At 41.5% G+C, this 18,703-nt stretch overlaps 1 protein-coding gene across 5 annotated transcripts in view; it reads right to left on the bottom strand.

Moving 5' to 3' along the window:
- Positions 1–18,703, bottom strand: part of col16a1 (collagen, type XVI, alpha 1) — a 371,262-nt gene that overhangs the window by 180,032 nt on the left and 172,527 nt on the right. For all 5 annotated transcript variants that reach the window (XM_087976933.1, XM_087976932.1, XM_087976935.1 and 2 more), the window contains 2 exons: positions 3,767–3,784; positions 1,852–1,887 (listed from right to left, as the gene is read on the bottom strand). In XM_087976933.1, the coding sequence (XP_087833059.1) occupies positions 1,852–1,887; positions 3,767–3,784 (54 nt within the window). The remainder of the gene's footprint in view (positions 1–1,851; positions 1,888–3,766; positions 3,785–18,703) is intronic.

Here is an 18,703-nt window from a genome sequence, read left to right as displayed (position 1 = left end):
CCTTTCTATTCCTCTCATTTGCTGAAGGCCCTGGTTCTTGTAAAGGCCTGGCTCCATGGAAACAGGCCTCACCTTAAGCAAGCGGCCAGTCATTCTGTTAAAGAGTATCTGCAGCATCTGCAGTCCTCACTTTTACCTATTCATTCTGTTGGAGTCTAGCTCTAGAGATAGGAGGACACGACCTGAGATTGAGGTTTCTGGCAATTGTTGTAAGAATTTTAATATGATTTACATTATTTTAATTTTTAACCAAGGCAGAACAGTGATGAAGACACAAAATGTAAATCAATTTTAATTTTTAACCAAGGCAGAACAGTGATGAAGACACAATAATTTAAGTCCCCTATTTAAATTTCTTGTCCTATGAGTAGCATAGGAACATCAAAGATTATTTTCACCAAAGTGGTTGCTCAGAAAACAATTAAAATAGCTCGTGTCTATACAGAACCTTTGTGAAAGTACAGCCCAAGGTACTTAACTAGAGCACTGTCAAAAAGCTTTGATGCCAAGCCACAAGAGATGTTAAGGCAGATGGCCAAGATTGTAGAAACAAAATGGGTTTTAAGGAGTTTCATAAAGGAGGAAGGTGATAAAAAGAGATTGGCAAATTTATGCAAGTTAATTCCAGAGCCGACAGTCAAAGCAGCTAAAAGACTAACCCACCAAACCACCAAATACGAAATAGTTAAAACTGGGAATGCTCAAGAGGCCGAGCTTCAGGTGGAGAGAAGGTATCTCAGAGGGGGTACTGAAGTAAGGAGGGGCCAAAGCCATGGAAAGGTTTGAAAAGAAAGATGAGAAGTTTAAAATAGAATCACTGTTAGACTAAGAGGTAATGAAAGGCCAGTGATGAGTGAATGGGAAAAATATTGATAGGAAATAACAGTGTGGTATGAACGGCCACAGAATCTCTCATTTCTGTTTGATAATTAGTTCAAACATTAGATAGACTGCATTCAACAGGAAATAAACTCAAAAAGAAAACAAGAATAAAAAATGTCATGGCTTATTTAGAAATAGATAGTAACCTTTGCTGTTATCACAGCCAAATGACATTAGAGGACTTGGAGAAGTCAACTTCACAGGTTGTTCTTAACTCCCTGCACAGTAACATCTGAGAGAGTGCAGCACGATCTGGCTGGGTGATTTCGGCATTGAAGAATCATGCTTTGCCAATAATAAATTAAACAAGCTACCACACATATTACTGTATCTAATTGTAATTGCAATAGATGTAATTGCCATTGTAGGGTATTTGATTGTAATAATGATGTATCTAATTGTAATAATAATGTGTCTATCTAATAATATATGTAACTGTAATAATACCATATTGAATTGCAATAACAGTGTATATTGCTAATAATAATGTATCACACTGTAATAGTAGTGTATCTACTAATAGTATAGCTAATTATAATAATATTGTAACTAATAGTAATAATCATGTATCTCATTGTATGACTGTGTACTAGATAAGGAGTTATCCAGTATCTCTGAATGCAACACTAACTAGTTCCTGGCACAGGAACCTCAGCCATGAATCAGACTGGGATCAGTGCAGACTGAAGATTAAAGCCCAGGCTTTTCTGCTTTAATGACTCATTGCACACTGGGAAGTGAGGTCAATACAATCAGGTCAGGCACAGTCTTGTATCCTTATTGTGTGTGTCTGTCTAGTAACAGATGTAGGCGAGAGTAATCAAAAAATCAGATGAGAAACTGAGACACTGAGAAAATGCAGCAGCATAGACACAGAAATCACCTTATATCCAGCAGGGATGAGAGTATGGTTCATTTTACAGATTCAGTAGCTTTGACTTGCCAGCAGTGAAGAAGGGTAATACTCACCGGCTCCCCCTTCTCTCCCTTATGCCCTTCCGGACACTGAAAGTAAAGGAGAAAGGATCAGCAGGGTTGTCCATTGGTGAAATTTTATGGGATACAAATAAGAGGGGAGGGGTGATTGGTTTCAAGCATGAAGGCAGTGATGAAGTCACAACCTGTACCCAAACCAGGAGCACCACAGCTGGCCTTGTGAGGTGCTTCATAATTTACTCAAGATTGGCAAGAAAAGAGCACCAATCCCACCTCCAGAGACTCCCGTGCACCCACTGAATTTCACGTTACAGCAGTGGCTCTCAGATTGTTGCAGAAGGTGAGGGTGGAAGGAGACAAGACAAGGCAGCAGAGGTGCAGGGGTTAGAATTATAGCTGACACTGGCCAGAGGACTGTGAAAGTGGCAGGAACTCCACTATCATCCAGATACCACAACAAAATATAAAACCAAAATATTTTAACTTTGATTAATCAAAATTCTGTAAATTTTGCTGTATCTGTGAGTTAATGCTCTCTTAACAATTCATACATATTGCATCAGGTCATTAGAAACTTCACAATAGAGTGCTTAAATCAGGAATAATCAGAGCTCTTTGTGCTGCTGTTAAACCTTGGATTGATTCCTGGGTTCTCAATACTATTTGTCATTTATACCCAAACCCAGTAAAGTGTACAGATCAAATGTACGCATATGAAGCTGCCAGCAAAAACAGTTGAGGCAGGTTCATTAATAACATTTAAAAGGCATTTGGACAAACACATGGATAGGAAAGGTTTAGAAGGATGTGGGCCATATGCAGGGAAACAGGGTTAGCGTGGACAGACATTTTGGTTGTCATGTCTCCGTGCTGTTGGACTCTATGCTTCTCTAAATGCAAGGCTATTTAATCCAAATATAATACCTACTGTTACTTCCAACATATGGAATGACACAGGCTAAAACCCTTTCAATACACTAGCACTGTATAAAATCTGAATGGGAAGGCACTTAGAGTCAGAGAGATGCACAGCACAGAACCAGACCCTTTGGTCCAACTTGTCCATAACAACCAGATATCTTAAATTAATCTAGTCCCATTTGCCAGCATTTGGCCCATATCCCTCTGAACCCTTCCTATTCAGATATCCATCCAGATGCCTTTTAAATATTGTAATTGTAGCAGCCTCCACCACTTCCTCTGGTAACTCATTCCATACACGTACCACCCTCTATGTGAAAACGTTGCCCATTAGGCCCCTTTTAAATCTTTCCTCTCCCACCCTAAACCTATGCCTTCTAGTTCTGGACTCCCCATCCCAGGAAAAGACCTTGGCTATTTTTCCTATCCATGCCTCTCATAACTTTGTAAAACTCTATAAAGTTACCTGACCACTGAGATTCAGCATAGTGGGACTTAGGAAAATTGGTGACTTTCATGTCCTTACCTTAAGCCCACAAAGCAGGTCTTGTCATCACATGGGCTGTTTCCACACACTACCCATTATCAGCCTCTAATGGTCCCAATTAACAGCTATTCATTCTTCCAGACTGAACTGTATCCAGTCTTTTACCTGTCCAATTGTTTCTCTTCCTCTGGGCTCAATCTTCACTATTGCTTACTCCTTCCCTCTTCTCCCACTCCATCTTCCGCAAACATACCAATCTTTTCTCAGCTATCATGAGTTCTGAAGGCCTGGAATGTTAACTGTGCTTTTGCTCCACAGATGTGATCAGACCTGCTGCGTTTTTCCAGCAATTTGTGTTTCTGTTTCTGATTTTCAGCATCCACAGTTCTTCTGTGTTTTTATTTTGGTGACTACGCCTGGTGCCTAAGCATTACTAAATAATATGATGATATCTGAACGTGTCACTTCCAAGACCCTAAAATATCAATTAAGGATTATTGAGAGTCATGAAAACAGGAGAATGATTGTGTTGCTACTTACCACAACACAGCCTTCATGCTGGAGGGAAACATAAAAATTAAAAAGATGTTAGGGCAAATCATTGCAAAATCAAAACTGTTTGCTTTACCACTGACATTGTACACATTCAGAAAACCTTTGTGAGATCTCAGCTGCAAGACAGCTCTAAGTGGGTATGGTACCCCCTCAGTTAACCTGTGTCACTGTTATTCACCTCTTAGTAGCTAGCACCAGAACAATATGTGAATAGGAACAAATTGCATACCCATGTATAACCAGAAATTGGACCACGATAATGGGAAGTGCTGCAGAATCAAAAGGGCCAACTATCAAACTATATCATACAGAATGCACATTTTCAAGCAGGACAGAAGCAGTTATCACTCGAACTAGTCACAGTGTTCTGAGATAAAATCAGTCAGGGTTCCTGCTCCTGATTTTTGCCCAGCTGGACAGTACAGATCTGAGAATGGTACCAGCCTTGTAGTCCACAGCTGAGTAGCCTTCCAAACTGACAGACACACAGATTAATCATGCTGCCTTTTTCTTAACCTTAGACACAGGAGCTGGAGTAGGTTATTTGGCCCAACAAACCTGCTTCATACGATCATGGCTGAACTTAGGCTTCACCTTCATGTACTCATCCACATCCCACATCCCTGAAAAACCTAATGTCTGCCTCTGTAAATCTTAAATATACAGAACAACCTCGATTATCTGAACGTCGAATTTCAGATTATCGGAACAAGATCTCAAAGTACCATAAAAACGTGATCTGCTATCTGAACAATCAGTTATCCAAACAAAATACTCCCTGCCCATCTCAGTTGGATAATCAAAGTTATTCTGTATTCACTGATGGAGCATACGACATAGGTTCAAATCCTACAATGGTGAAATCTGAATTCAAGATGGTCAAATCTGACCTAGTTCACTAACGTCCTTTAGCAAAGGTAATTTACCATCCTTATCTAGTCTGGCTTACATGTGACTCCAGACCTGCAGCAACGTGGTTGATTCTAAAACCGCTCTTTGGGCCATTAGAAGTGGGCAATACATGCTAGTGCTAAAAGGCGACAGCTTCATCCCACAAGAAATAGAGAGAATTCACAAACCTCTGGGGTAGAATTCCAAAGATCATAGAATCCCTACAGTGTGGAAACAGGCCCTTCGGCCCAACAAGTCCACACTGACCCTCCGAAGAGCAACCCACCCAGACCTATTCGCCTACACTATATTTACTCCTGACTAATGCACCTAACCTACACATCCCTGAACACTATGGCCAATTCACCTAACCTGCACAACTTTGGATTGTGAGAGGATACCAGAGCACCCGGACGAAACCCATACAGACATGGGGAGAATGTGCAAACTGCACACAGACAGTTGTCCGAGGTTGGAATCGAACTCGTGTCCCTGGGACTGTGAGGCAGCACTGCTAACCACGGAGCCACCAGCCCTTTGAGCAAAAATTTCTCTTCATCTCTGCATTAAAAAGTTAGTCCCTCACATATGTTCCAGATTCCTCAGCCAGGGGAAAACAAGCTCTCTGTATGTAACCTGTCAGGCTGTTCAAGATCTTTATGTTTCAATTTGATTAGACTCTCATTTCTCTAAACTCCGAACAATATCAATCCACATCAAGAGTTGTGAGGAGGCCAGGATCTATAGCCGATATCAACCTCCCTAAATTCATAAGCAATGCTAGTGAAAATTCCTGTAAATGGGAATTGTAGTGGAAATACTAGAATCTGGTCTTGTGTGCCATTTTGAAAGGGTTCTGAGTCAGTCACTCTCAGCAAAACTCAGGGCCAACATTCCTTTACTTTTTTCTCTCCCATTGTATCTACACTACAATGTACTGCAGCAGCTCATCACTACTATCTTAAAGGCAGTTAGAGATGGAAATAAATACTGGCCAGGACTGAAGCCCCCACATCCAATGTTGGAATAAAAATGAAATAACTCTTCACAATTCTCAACACTTTAACAGTTCTTCTCTAAGAAAACAAGGCAAATCTTTTCTTAACGTTTTCTAATGTTTCTTATGACAGCGGAACACAAACTCACTTGAACTTATGTTTGTCTCCCTGATTAAAATCAATGAAGACCAATAAAGTTTTACAGCTGGAGGCCGACGTATCTAATGGACTGCTGGAATACTTACAGGCTGTATTTTACCAGCCTGTAAGGGGCTGTCCACATCTAAAAGCACAGCTAGTCATTTTATTGCACCAGAAATGTAATGGTAGACGATAATGGCCCATAAAATTGGATCCTATTCAAAACCCCAATTGTAAAAAATATAGATCACTCATGTGAAAGCAGGCCATTCGGCTCATGAGTCCACACCAACTCTCCGAAGACCATAACACCCTACCCTATCCTTATAACACTACATTTTCCATGGAAAAATCACATAGCCTGCTCATCCCTGGACACTACGGGCAATTTAGCATGGCCAATTCACCTGACCTGCACCTCTTTGGACTGTGGGAGGAAACTGGAGCACCCGGAGGAAACCCACACAGACACAGGGAGAATATGCAAACTCCACACAGGCAGTCACCCAATAGTGTAATTGAACCCGGGTCCCTGGCACTGTGAGGCAGTAGTGCTAACCACTGAGCCACCACATTTTCATCACGATAAAGCACCGAAATATAGGCACACTATTAGAAATAAAAACAGGAATCACAAGAGATACTCAGCAAGTCTGGCAGCATCTGTGAGGAGAAAGCTGAGTTAATGGTTCAAGACTAGTGACTCATCAATTCTGATGATCCACAGATGCTACTAGACTACTGAGTTTCTCCAGCAATTTCTGTTTATGTTTCGGACTTCCAGCATCCACAGAACTTTGTTTTATTTTATATTGTAAGGGATGTTTGCCATCAATCTCCAACAATGTACTAAGTACAGAGATGAGGTGCTACTGTTGCTGCTCCAGCCCCTGTCACCTCCCTCCATAGTGATTATATTTCATCGTGAGCATTTAGCAGCATTTGCTGATGATGCAGGGTTGGGCTAAATTCTATCTGGCCCATGGCACGAGCTAGGCCTAACTCTAGCTATTATTCTAGGCTCTTCAACTCCTGGGAAGCAGGAACTCCATTTACCCACAAAATCTATGTTTGAAAACTTGCTGCAAGCTTCACATTTACTGGGTCTATTAGTAATTTTCTCAAAAATTGCAAGGGGTTATGGAGATGTAACGTTGGGACAAGAGCACTGACAGTTCTCATCACACCAGGAAGAAAATGCTTTTACTTGGGAGAACTGTAAACTATGAGGAGGACAGTGAAGAAGGTCAAAAGGACAATGACAGATTAGTAGAGTGGGCAGGTATGTGGCAGATGTAGTTCAATGTGGAGAAATGTGAGATGATGTACTTTGACACAAAGAACATGGTCAGACAGTGTAAAATAGAGGCTATTATTCTAAAGGGTATCCAGGAGTAGAGAGACCTGGCTGTGTATCACCACAGTTGTTAAAAGTTTGGATGGCGAAGAATTCGTTAAATGCATTAAAGAAAATTTTCTTTATCAATATGTGGATGCTCCTACTAGAGAAGGAGCAATACTAGACCTTCTTTTGGGTAATAAGGCAGTAGAGGTGACTAAAATAAAAGTAGGGGAACACTTTCGGTCTAGTGATCATAATTCTATTAGTTTAAAAATGTTTATGGAAAAGGATAAGCCTTTCATAAAAAATTAAAGTCTTTAATTGGAGTAAGACAAATTTTAATGGTATGAGACAAAAACTTTCAAAAGTTGATTGGAGTAGTTTGTTTGCAAGTAAAAGAAGGATGTCTGGCAAGTGGAAAGCTCTCAAGAGTGATGACCAGAATTCGGAAGCGTTATGTTCTTACTAGAATGAAGGGTAAAGCTGATAAGATTAAGGAGTAATGGATAAATAAAGATATTCAGGTTCTAGTCAAGAATAAAAGAGAATCTTATTTTAGATATAAACAACTTGGATTTAATCTCCTAATCAATATAAAGTGTGTAGGGGCATTCTTAAGAATGAATCAGGAAGGTAAAGAAGGGATATGAGATAGCATTGGCAGATAAGATAAAGGGTAATCCAAAGAGATTCTACAAATACATTAAGAGCAAATGAGTAACTAGATCAAGGGCGGGGTCCATTAAAGATCAAACAGGTCATCTTTGTGTTGAACTCCAGGAGATGGGAGAGATACTAAATGAATATTTTGCATCAGTTTTTAGTGTGTAGGAAGAAATGGAGACTAGGAAATGCAGCAAAATAAGCTTTGATATTTTAAACACAGGTCACGTTAGAGAAGGAAAAGTTCGGGAGGCCTTAAAGAATGTAAAGGTGGATAAATCTCCAGGACCTGATCTCATACATCCCAGAACGTAGTGGGAAGTAAGGGAAGAAATTGCGAGACCCCTTGCAGAAATATTTGCATCATCTATAAATATGGATGAGGTACCTGGTGACTGGATGGTGGCTAATTTGTTTAAGAAAGTTTGCAAGGAGAAACCAGAGAACTATAGATCTGTGAGTCTGACTTTGTGGATAAATTGTTGGAGGTGATTATAACAGATAAGATTTATGAACATTTAGAGAGGCAAAAATTGATTAGGTATAGTCAGCACGGTCTTGTGTGAGGAAAATCATGTCTCACATGTGGGCGGCATGGTGGCACAGTGGTGGGCAGCATGGTGGCACAGAAGTGGGCGGCATGGTGGCACAGTTGTTGGCACTGCTGCCTCAAACGCCTGAAACCCGGGTTCAATTCCCGCCTCAGGCGACTGACTGTGTGGAGTTTGCACGTTCTCCCCGTGTCTGCGTGGGTTTCCTCCGGGTGCTCCGGTTTCCTCCCACAGTCCAAAGATGTGCAGGTCAGGTGAATTGGCCATGCTAAATTGCCCGTAGTGTTAGGTAAGAGGTAAATGTATGGGTGGGTTTCGCTTCGGCGGGTCGGTGTGGACTTGTTAGGCCGAAGGGCCTGTTTCCACACTGTAATCTAATCTAATCTAATCTAAAATTGATTGAGCTTTTTGATGAAGTTACCAAATAGATTGATGAGGGCAGAGGAGTAGACATTGCTTACTTAGACTTTAATACAGCCTTCAACAAAGTTGCGCATGGTGAATTAATTGGTAAAGTTAGGTCACATAGGATTCAGGGGTAAGCTTGCCAATTGGATACAGAATTGGCTTAACGGCAGGAGACAGACAGTGGTGGTAGAGAGTTGTTTTTCTCACTGGAGGCCTGTGACCAGTGTTGTTCCACAAGGATCACTTCTGGATTCTCTTTCTTTGTTATTCATAGAAATGATTTGAATCAGAGTACAGAAGGCATGGTTAGTAAGTTTGCAGATGACACCAAAGTTGATGGCACAGTAGAGAATGAAGAAGGTTTTCTAAGATTAAAAAGGGATCTTGCTCAAATGGGTCAATGGGCTGGAAAAAAGGCAGATTGAGTTCAATCTGGATAAACAAGGGTAGGGCGTAAACAATTGATGGTAGTACCCTGGGTAGTGTTGTAGAACAGAGGGACCTAGGGATTCAGGTACACAATTTTTTGAAGTTTGTGTCACATAAAGACAGGGTGGTTAAAAAAAGCTTTTGGCATGCTTGCCTTCATTGATCAGTATAGGAGTTGGGAAGTCAGCTTGAGGTTGTACAGGACATTGGTGAGGCCTTTTCTGAAATACAGTGTCCAGTTCTCATCATTCAGTTATAGGAAGGATATTATCAAGCTCAAGAGGGCTCAGAAGAGATTTGCAAAGATGTTGCTGGGTATGAAAGGTTTGAGTTATAAAGAAAGGCTGGATAGGCTAGGTCTTTTTTTCTCTGGAGTGTAGCAGTTTGAGAAGCGACCTTGTAGAACTCTATAAAGTAATGAAGGGAATAGGCAGAATTAATGGTAGTTGTTTTTTTCCCTAGGATGGAGGCTTTTAAGACTGAGGAATATTTTTAATGTGAGAGGAGAGACATTTAAAAAAACAGGAGGGGCAAATTGTTTACACAGAGGGATGTTCGCATGTGGAATGATCTTGGTGGATGAGGTTCAATTACAACGTTTAAAAGACATTTGGATAAGTACATGAATATGAAAGATTTGGAGGGATATGGGCCTGGAGCATGGAGGTGGGATTACTTTAGCTTGGAATTATGTTCGGCCTGGACTGATTGAACCGAAGGGTCTACTTCTGTGCTGTATGAGCCTATGACTCTATATGTACATATGTTGTTAAAGATGACAAGACAGACAGAGAGCATGGTTAATAAAGCATACAGCAGTCTAAGCCTCATATATAGAGATTATCAAACATTTAGGACATGTGGGCGGCACGGTGGCCCAGTGGTTAGCACTGCTGCCTCACAGCGCCGGAGACCCGGGTTCAATTCCCGCCTCAGGCGACTGACTGTGTGGAGTTTGCACGTTGTCCCCGTGTCTGCGTAGGTTTCCTCCGGGTGCTCCGGTTTCCTCCCACAGTCCAAAAGATGTGCAGGGTCAGGTGAATTGGCCAGGCTAAATTGCCCACAGTGTTAGGTAAGGGGTAAATGTAGGGGAATGGGTGGGTTGCGCTTCGGCGGGTCGGTGTGAACTTGTTGGGCCGAAGGGCCTGTTTCCACACTGTAATGTAATCTAATCTAAAACATTATACCTCAGCTGGAGTATTGTGTATAATTTTGGGCACCACATAATATGAAAGGTGCAAATAGATTGGCGAGAGTGCAGAAGTGATTTACAAGTCTGGGTGTAGGAATGAAAACTTCAGTTATCAGGATAGGTGAGATCTGATAGAAGTTTTCAAAATCTAAGGGCCTCCAAGTTAAGGTGCCCCTTCTCTCTTTTTGTTACAAATCTTCAGCCCCCACCTTGATAGGTGGCTTTTTCAATTATGTCAGTGCTGGAGGGCCTCCGTTTGCTCCTTCAGCCTCACATAGCAATGTAGGAACATAGGGACAGGAATAGGCCATTCAGCCTATTGAACCTCCCCCATCATAAAATACAATTGCAGCCAATAAGCATGCAATGCCTTTTACCCAGCCCATCCCCATAAGCCTGTAAGCCACCAATAATCAGAAATATATCAATGTCTACATTACACATACTCAAAGACACAGTCCACTGTGGTAGAAAATTCCAAAGGTTTACAATCCTCTGAGTAAAGCAAAATTTTCCCTATCTCAGACCTAAGTCGCATCCCCCTAATTTTTAAACTGTGCCTCCTAGTTTTAGACTCCACAATGAGTGGAAACACAATTCTGTCAGTCTTTATAAGGATTTTGTAAGTTTCAATGAGATCACTTGCCATTCTTCAAAATTCTAGAGAATATAGGCCCAGATCGCCCAGTCCAAAGATGTGCACCTTTGGTGGACTGGCTATGCTAAATTGCTGATATTGTCCAGGGGTGTGTAGGCTAGGGGGATTGACTATGGGAAATGCAGGGTTACAGGGAAAGGGTAGGGGTGTGGGTCTGGGTGAGCTATTCTTTTGATGGTCACTGTGACTTGATGGGCTGATTGGTCTGCTTCCACCTTGTGGAGAATCTATGAATTTCTCTTCATAGGGCAGTCTCACCAAACTAAGAACAAGTCTGGTGATTGGGGAGGTGATGGTCTATTGGTATTATTACCAGACTATTATTTCCAAAAACTCACCTAATGTTCTGGGGACCTGAATTGGAAACCTTCCGCGTAAACGAAAAACTAGAATTAAGAATGTACTGATGACCATAAAACCATTGTCGATTGTTGAAAAAGAAACAATCTGGCTCATTAATGTTCTCCAGCAAAGGAAATCTTGGTCTGACCCACAGCAATAAAGTTGATTTTCAGCAGCCCTCTGTGCAATTAGGAATAGTCCACAAATGCTGGCCCAGCCAGAGATGCTCACGTGAATGACTGAAAAACCTTCATTGTACTCCCTCTGTAATGATAATATCTTTCCTGCGATAAGGAGACCAAAACTGCACACACTACTCCAGAAACATTATTTCTGTGCTCAAATCCTTTTGTAAATAAAACTAACAGTTTGCTGTGTCGGCACATTAGCCTAAAATGACCTATCATCGAGGACACCTAGGCTCTTTCGTACATCTAAACTTTCCAATCTTTTACCATTTAAGAAATAGTTTGCACATCAATTTCTCCTACCAAAGTGGTGTCCTCACATTTTTTCAACATTATACTTCATCTCCTACATTCTTGTCCAGTCACTAAACCTGTCCAAATTCTCCTGAAGCTGCACACAACACAAATTCCCACTTAGCTTTGTATCAGCCACAAATTTGGAAATATTACATTTGGATACCCCCTTCCAAATCGCTGATGTATATTGTGAAGAGCTGGAGCCAAGTACTGATCCTTGCGGTACTCCACTAACCATAACCTGCCAAAGCAAGAATGACCAACTTATTCCGACTCTGTTTTCTCCCTGTTCATCAATCATTAATCCAAGCCAGTATATAACCTCCTATTGCACTTTTATTTTTTTTAACCAGCCTTCTAGATCAACAGCCTTCCAAAAATTGAAGTACACAACTTCCATCGACTTCCTTTGATCAATTTTGTTAGTAATATCTTTAAACAACTCCAACAAGTTTGTTAAACAAGATTTTCCATTCACAAATCCATACTGACTATACCTAATCAGATCATTATCAACCACATTTCTATTTATACCATCACTTATATTAGATTCTAGCATTTTCCCACTATTGATGTAAGGCAAACAGGTCTGTAAAGCACCCTGTTTTCTCTCTCATTCCCTTGCTACGTTCCAATCCACAGGAATCAGTTTGGAATCTATACAGTTTTGGAAGATAATCACAATGTGTTGACTACTTCGAAAGCCTCCTCCTTCATCTCTCTGGCTTCTATCAACTTCTAACCCCATTAATTTCTCCAGTACAATCTTTGTACTAAAGTTAATTACCTTCAACTCCTCATGTGTCTAGCCACTTGGGCCTGTTGTTCTGGGAGATTTGTGGTATCTTTCTCAGTGAAAACAGATGCACAATAATGATTTAGCTTCTCCGCAATTTCTCCATTTCTCATTCTGAATTCTCCAGACTCTACTCATTTGAGCCAAACGTTTCATTTTTATGCCTATAGAAAATGTTACAGTCTATTTTTATGTTTTTTTTTTGCTCGATTACATTGTGGCTGGACAGGCCACTCATAATGATGGGATTTATGAAAAATGGACAGTAAATGAGGCATGCTGGGAAATTGAAACAAGCCTTGACCAAAAGTGATTGTGCTCAAAGACTCTGGGATAAACATGCTGCAGAATCCAGACAGGCTGCACTTACAGACAGACGATATGCATCTGACCCAGCAGCTGCAGACAATACAATATACACTTGAATTGGAACTGAATGGAATTGACCTGAACGCCATCCCCAGGATAATCGGAAACATCGAGTTGACTACCAGGTAAAGAGGCACCTCACACTCCTATTTGGAAAGGGCTACCTGACCTACATGCACCTAATTCCTCCAGGAATGGATGCCCAAGGACCACCCTGCCGTTGTCATGGCAATGCCTAGTTGGTTCTGATTAATCACAGTGATCAAGCCCTGATTGATCTATAGGTGGATATCAAAGACCCTCCCAAAGAGCGCGAACACTTCGAAGTATAAGAATCGCTGCAACATCACCCTCAGGAGCAGTAACCCAAGACCAACCATTAAGAGAAGACACCTCTGGTACCACCAGGAGAAGACCAGGCGATCATCGCCAGTTGGATGAAGGCCAAGGTGTGGTGGGATATGATCATTTAGAGTTAAGGTAAAACACAAGATAGTTGATTAAGTTTATAGTTTAAATTGTTAGTTTGCAGTTTATTTTATTATTATGATATTAATTGTGCTAAATAAATAAGTAAAATAGTTTATTATTATTAAGAGTCCACTTGCGGTTTCTTTGCTAGATCTAAGAGTGTGTGGCAGGCGCAACAGCATTCATAAGCAATTCTCCCCTTGAATGGTTTCTTGGTTCTCCTTTGTTGCATACACAATGCTGAACTTTCTTTGTTAGCCATGATTAACCATTTTTGAAGGAATGCATGCAGTGGTTCTTCAAAGACTATCCATTCCCTTTGTACACTCATCGTTAAATAGATTTTCTCAAACCACCTCAGCCTCATTAAAATTTAACACCCTTGTTTTAGAATTAACTACCTCTTTTCAAATATAATGTAAAATTCTATGATACTGCGGTCACTCATTCTGAAAGGGTATTTTACAACAAGATTGTTAATGAGCTTGTCTTTGTTACATAACATTAGATCTAAAATAACATCAAGTCATAGAGTTATACAGCTCAGAAACAGACCCTTCAGTCCAATTCATCCATGACAACCAGACATCCTAAACTGATCTAGTCCCATTTGACTCCTATCCCTCTAAATCTTTCCTAAACATATACCCATCCAGATGCCTTTTAAATGTTGCAATTGTACCAGCCTCCACCACTTCCTCTGGCAGCTCATTCTACACACGCACCACTTTCTGAACGAAAATGTTGTCTCTCAGGTAGCTTTTAGACCTTTCCCCTCTCACCTTAAACCCATACCCTCTAGTTTTGAACGCCCCTACCCTGGGAAAAAGATCTTGGCTATTCACCCTATCTATGCCTCTCATGATTTTATAAACTTCTACAAAGTCAGCCCTCAGCCTCTGACGCTCCAGGGGAAAAACCTCCTGCCTGTTCAGCCTCTCAAACCCTCTAATCCTGACAACATCCTTGTAAATCTTTTCTGAACCCTTTCAAGTTTAACAACATCTTTCTTATAGCAGGGAGATCAGAACTGAACACATTATTCTAAAACTGGCCTCACCCTTGTCCTGTACAGGCCCAGCATGACCACCGAACTCCTTATACTCAATGCACTGATCCCCAAAAGCACCGTTACCTGACTCCAGAAATTTATCCTCTACAACTTTAGTGCTCAATTGGTTTGCCTAATCTGTATTCAGATTAAAAATCGGTCACTCACTAATCCGCTATTAGGGTTAGCCTGCCTCCCTGCCATGACTTGGTCTGCCTCTTTAAAAGTCCAGTTGGTTAAATCTAGAACATGCCATGTTGGAGGGTTCACTCCAGGTGAACTGGGGTCTGGATTCCTGTGGTCACAAGGGTCAGTGTCTACCCCACAGGCGAGGCCCAGGCTGGACCATCCATCTCCCACTCACTTCAGAAACCGAGAGACTGAAGAAAAACATCTGCTGAAGTTGGCAGCCAGCGACTTTGTTTAATGGTTCCCACATGGAGTTTTGGCTGAATGCCCAATGTCTCCAACCCACAAATTGTTTGGGTTTGAAATTCATCTCTGCTGCAAACTCACCAGCAAGCACACTGCTGCTTTACACAAACATGTCTGTAAAGCACAGTATCAAAATGGAAAACTCTGAATATATTGCTAATCCAGGTCATATATCCAAATGGGGCAGTTAATTGGAGTCAGGTCTGTAATGAGGCCTTGGTGAAGAGCCTCGAGCCTTCAGGTGTTGAACAGTTAGTTGCAGTTAGATGATTTGATTTGATTTGAATAAATATGAATGAACAGTATGTAAAGAACAAAAGTCTGAATTCTGCACTGCAGCTGTTGTTGAGGAGAAGTCTGAACAAAGGAACAGAATCAAGATGCAGTGTAGTTTTTGCTGTGTTTATTCAAGGCAGCTGGACACAGGCCATACCAGATGCACAAGATTACTGAATCTTCAAAGACCATCTGAAGTACTTAAAAAGTACCTCAAAACTCAATAAACTGGTCAGAAAATAGTTGGATTTGTGCCTTCCTATACGTGTTCTAGTGGAGCTAGTACATCTGAATTGTGATGGAAGGAATATGAATAATTAGACCTGCTTTTAAAGGGTGATATAGTAACAAAGGCAATTTAGCAATTTTATTAATCAAAACTTGAAAAAACTTCATATAAAAAAGCAAAGCCTAAACATGTCATGTTGAATGAGCAAATACCTTGGACAACAATATCTTCATTCACATCGGTGAAAGTGCCATATTGAGAAATGACAATCAAACATTACACTGAAATCAGCATTTAGCACAGCAAAACCATCACCTACTTTCAGAGTTAGTACAACAACAACAAAGATACAAGAACTGCAATTAGGTTGAGGAATACGAAATCTTAGTGAACTTTCAAATCAAGAAAACAATCAACAACTTCAGGAGTCTAACAACAGTCAAATACTGCAACAATATTCACTTCCATCCGAAATGCTGAAGCTTCCAGACCCATTTGACCGATCACTTAATTGGCAGACGCGAAAAGTGCAATTCTGAAGATTTCCAGGAGCGTTTGGATTGAGCATCAAATCAAATGCAGTATTTAGAAAACAGCTCAAGAAACATTATACAGCAAAGGGTTTTAAAAAAAATATATAGGCCATTCTACAGGACATGTTCACTACGTAAGGCACACAAAACCCTCTGACCCGTGGAGACATACTTGACGGTGACAACATCAACACCAAATCCCAAGCAATCTAATGCTACATTAGTTTGTCACAGATGTGATTCCAAATCCCCAAATCAACAAAGATACAACTGTCCAACCTTTTTCAAAGAATGCAGTTATTGTACCAAAACAGATCACTCCTCATCCATAGAACATAACAGCGTATTACAGGTCCATCAGCTCTGCACTGACCTTTGAAACCAATCGGAAGCCCATCTAACCTATATTATTCCATTTTCCATTTTATGTCTATCCAGTGACCAGCAAATGCCCTTAAAGCTGGTGAGTCTACTACTGTTGAAGGCAGGGCTTTCCTTGTCCCTGCTACTCTCTAAGTAATGAAACTACCTCTGACATCTGTCCTATACCTATCACCCCTCAATTTAAAGCTATGTCCCCTTCTGTTAGCCATCACATCCCAGGAAAATGGCTCTCACTGTCCACCTACCTAACCATCTGATTATCTTATATGTCTCAATTAAGTCACCTTTCAACCTTCTTCTCTCTAACAAAAACAGCATCAAGTCATCAGCCTTTCCTTGTAAGACCTTCCCTCCATATCAGGCCACTTCCTAGTAAATCTCCTCTGCACCCTTTCCAATATTTCGATATCCTTCCTATAATGCGGCGACCAGAACTGTTTTCAAGATTCCAAGTGCAGCTGCACCAGAGTTTTGTACAGCTGCAACCTGGCCTCATGGCTCCAAAACCCAATCCCCTCACCAGTAAAAGCTAACACACCCTATGCCATCTTAACAACCCTATCAACCTGGGTGGCAACCTACATACTTGGACACCGAGATCTCTCTGCTCATCTACACTGCCACGAATCTTACCATTAGCCCAGTACTCTTTATTCCTGTTGCTCCTTCCAAAGTGAGTCACCTCACACTTTTCTGCATTAAACTCCATTTGCCACCTCTCAGCCCAATTCTGCAGCTTATTCATGTCCCTCCGTAGCCTGCAACATCCTTCGGCACTATCCACAACTCCATTGACATTAGTGTCATCTGCAAAATTTACTAACCCACCTTTCTACGCCCTCCTCCAGGTCATTTATAAAAATGACAAACAGCAGTGGCCCCAAAACAGATCCTTGTGGTACACCACTGGTAACTGAACTCCAGGATGAACATTTCCCATCACCCACCATCCTCTGTCTTCTTTCAGCTAGCCAATTTCTGAGCCAAACCGCTAAATCACCCTCAATCCCATGCTTCCACATTTTATGCAATAGCTTCCTGTGGGGAACCTTATCAAAGGCATTACTGAAATCCATATAGACTACATCAACTGCTTTACCCTCATCATCCTGTTTGGTCACCCTCTCAAAGAACTCAATAAGGTTTGTGAGACACGACCTACCCATCACAAAACTGTGTTGCCTATCCCTAATCAACTTGTTCCTTTCTAATGATTATAAATACTATGTCTTATTAGCCATTTCCAACACTTTACCCACAACCGAAGTAAGGCTCACTAGTCTATAATTACCAGGGTTGTCTCTACTCCCCTTCTTGAATAAGGGGACGACATTTGCTGTCCTCAAGTCTTCTCGCACCAGTCCTGTAGACAATGATGATATAAAGATCAAAGCCAAAAGCTCTGCAATCTCCTCTCTGGCTTCCCAGAGAATCCTCAGATAAAACCCGTCTGGCCCAGGGGACTTTTCTATTTTTACACTTACCAGAAGTGTGTAGTCTAGCAGCCTGTATATCTCAGTATTTTCCTCGACAACATTGTTTTTTCCTAGTGTGAATACTGACGAAAAATATTCATTTAGTGCTTCCCCTACCTCCTCGGACTCCACACACAACTTCCCACGGCTGTCTTTGATTGGCCCTTAACTACCTGACTGCCCCGGCCGACCTATTGTCTCAGTCTGCTCCTGCCCCACCAAACTGATCTCCACATACCCTGTTACCGTCCTATCCCCTGGTTCAGGAACTTCCCACTTACGTTCGGGACACCATTTAAGCCCTCTACCTCCTTCATTTCCCTGGTCCCCAATGTCTCATCTTCACCATGGACATCCAGTCCCCATACACCACTATCCACCAAGACCAGGTCTTCCAAGCCCTCCACTTCTTCCTCTCCCGGCATACTCTTCCACTGACACTCCCATTCATTTGGCTGAACTGATCCTCACCCTCAATAATTTCTCCTTTGAGTCTGTCCACTTCCTCCAGACCAAAGGAGTAGCCATGGGCACCTGCATGGGCCCCAGCTATGCCTGGTTCTTCATTGGGTACGTGAAACAGTCCATCTTCTGCATCTACACTGGCATCCCATTCCTCACCTTTTCCTCCACAACATTGACTGTAACGACGCCACCTCATGCCCCCAAGAGGAGAGTGAACAGTTCATCAACTTCACCAACACGTTCCACCCGACCTTAAATTCACCTGGACCATCTCAGATACCTCCCTTCCCATCCTGGACCTCTCCACCTCCATCAACGGTGACTGACTCAAGATGGAC

Source organism: Chiloscyllium plagiosum, unplaced genomic scaffold (assembly GCF_037043375.1).
Source record: "Chiloscyllium plagiosum isolate Xiang-an unplaced genomic scaffold, Cpla_swu_hap1 HiC_scaffold_30, whole genome shotgun sequence".
Classification (NCBI taxonomy): domain Eukaryota; kingdom Metazoa; phylum Chordata; class Chondrichthyes; order Orectolobiformes; family Hemiscylliidae; genus Chiloscyllium; species Chiloscyllium plagiosum.
This window is presented reverse-complemented; position numbering and strand designations above follow the sequence as displayed.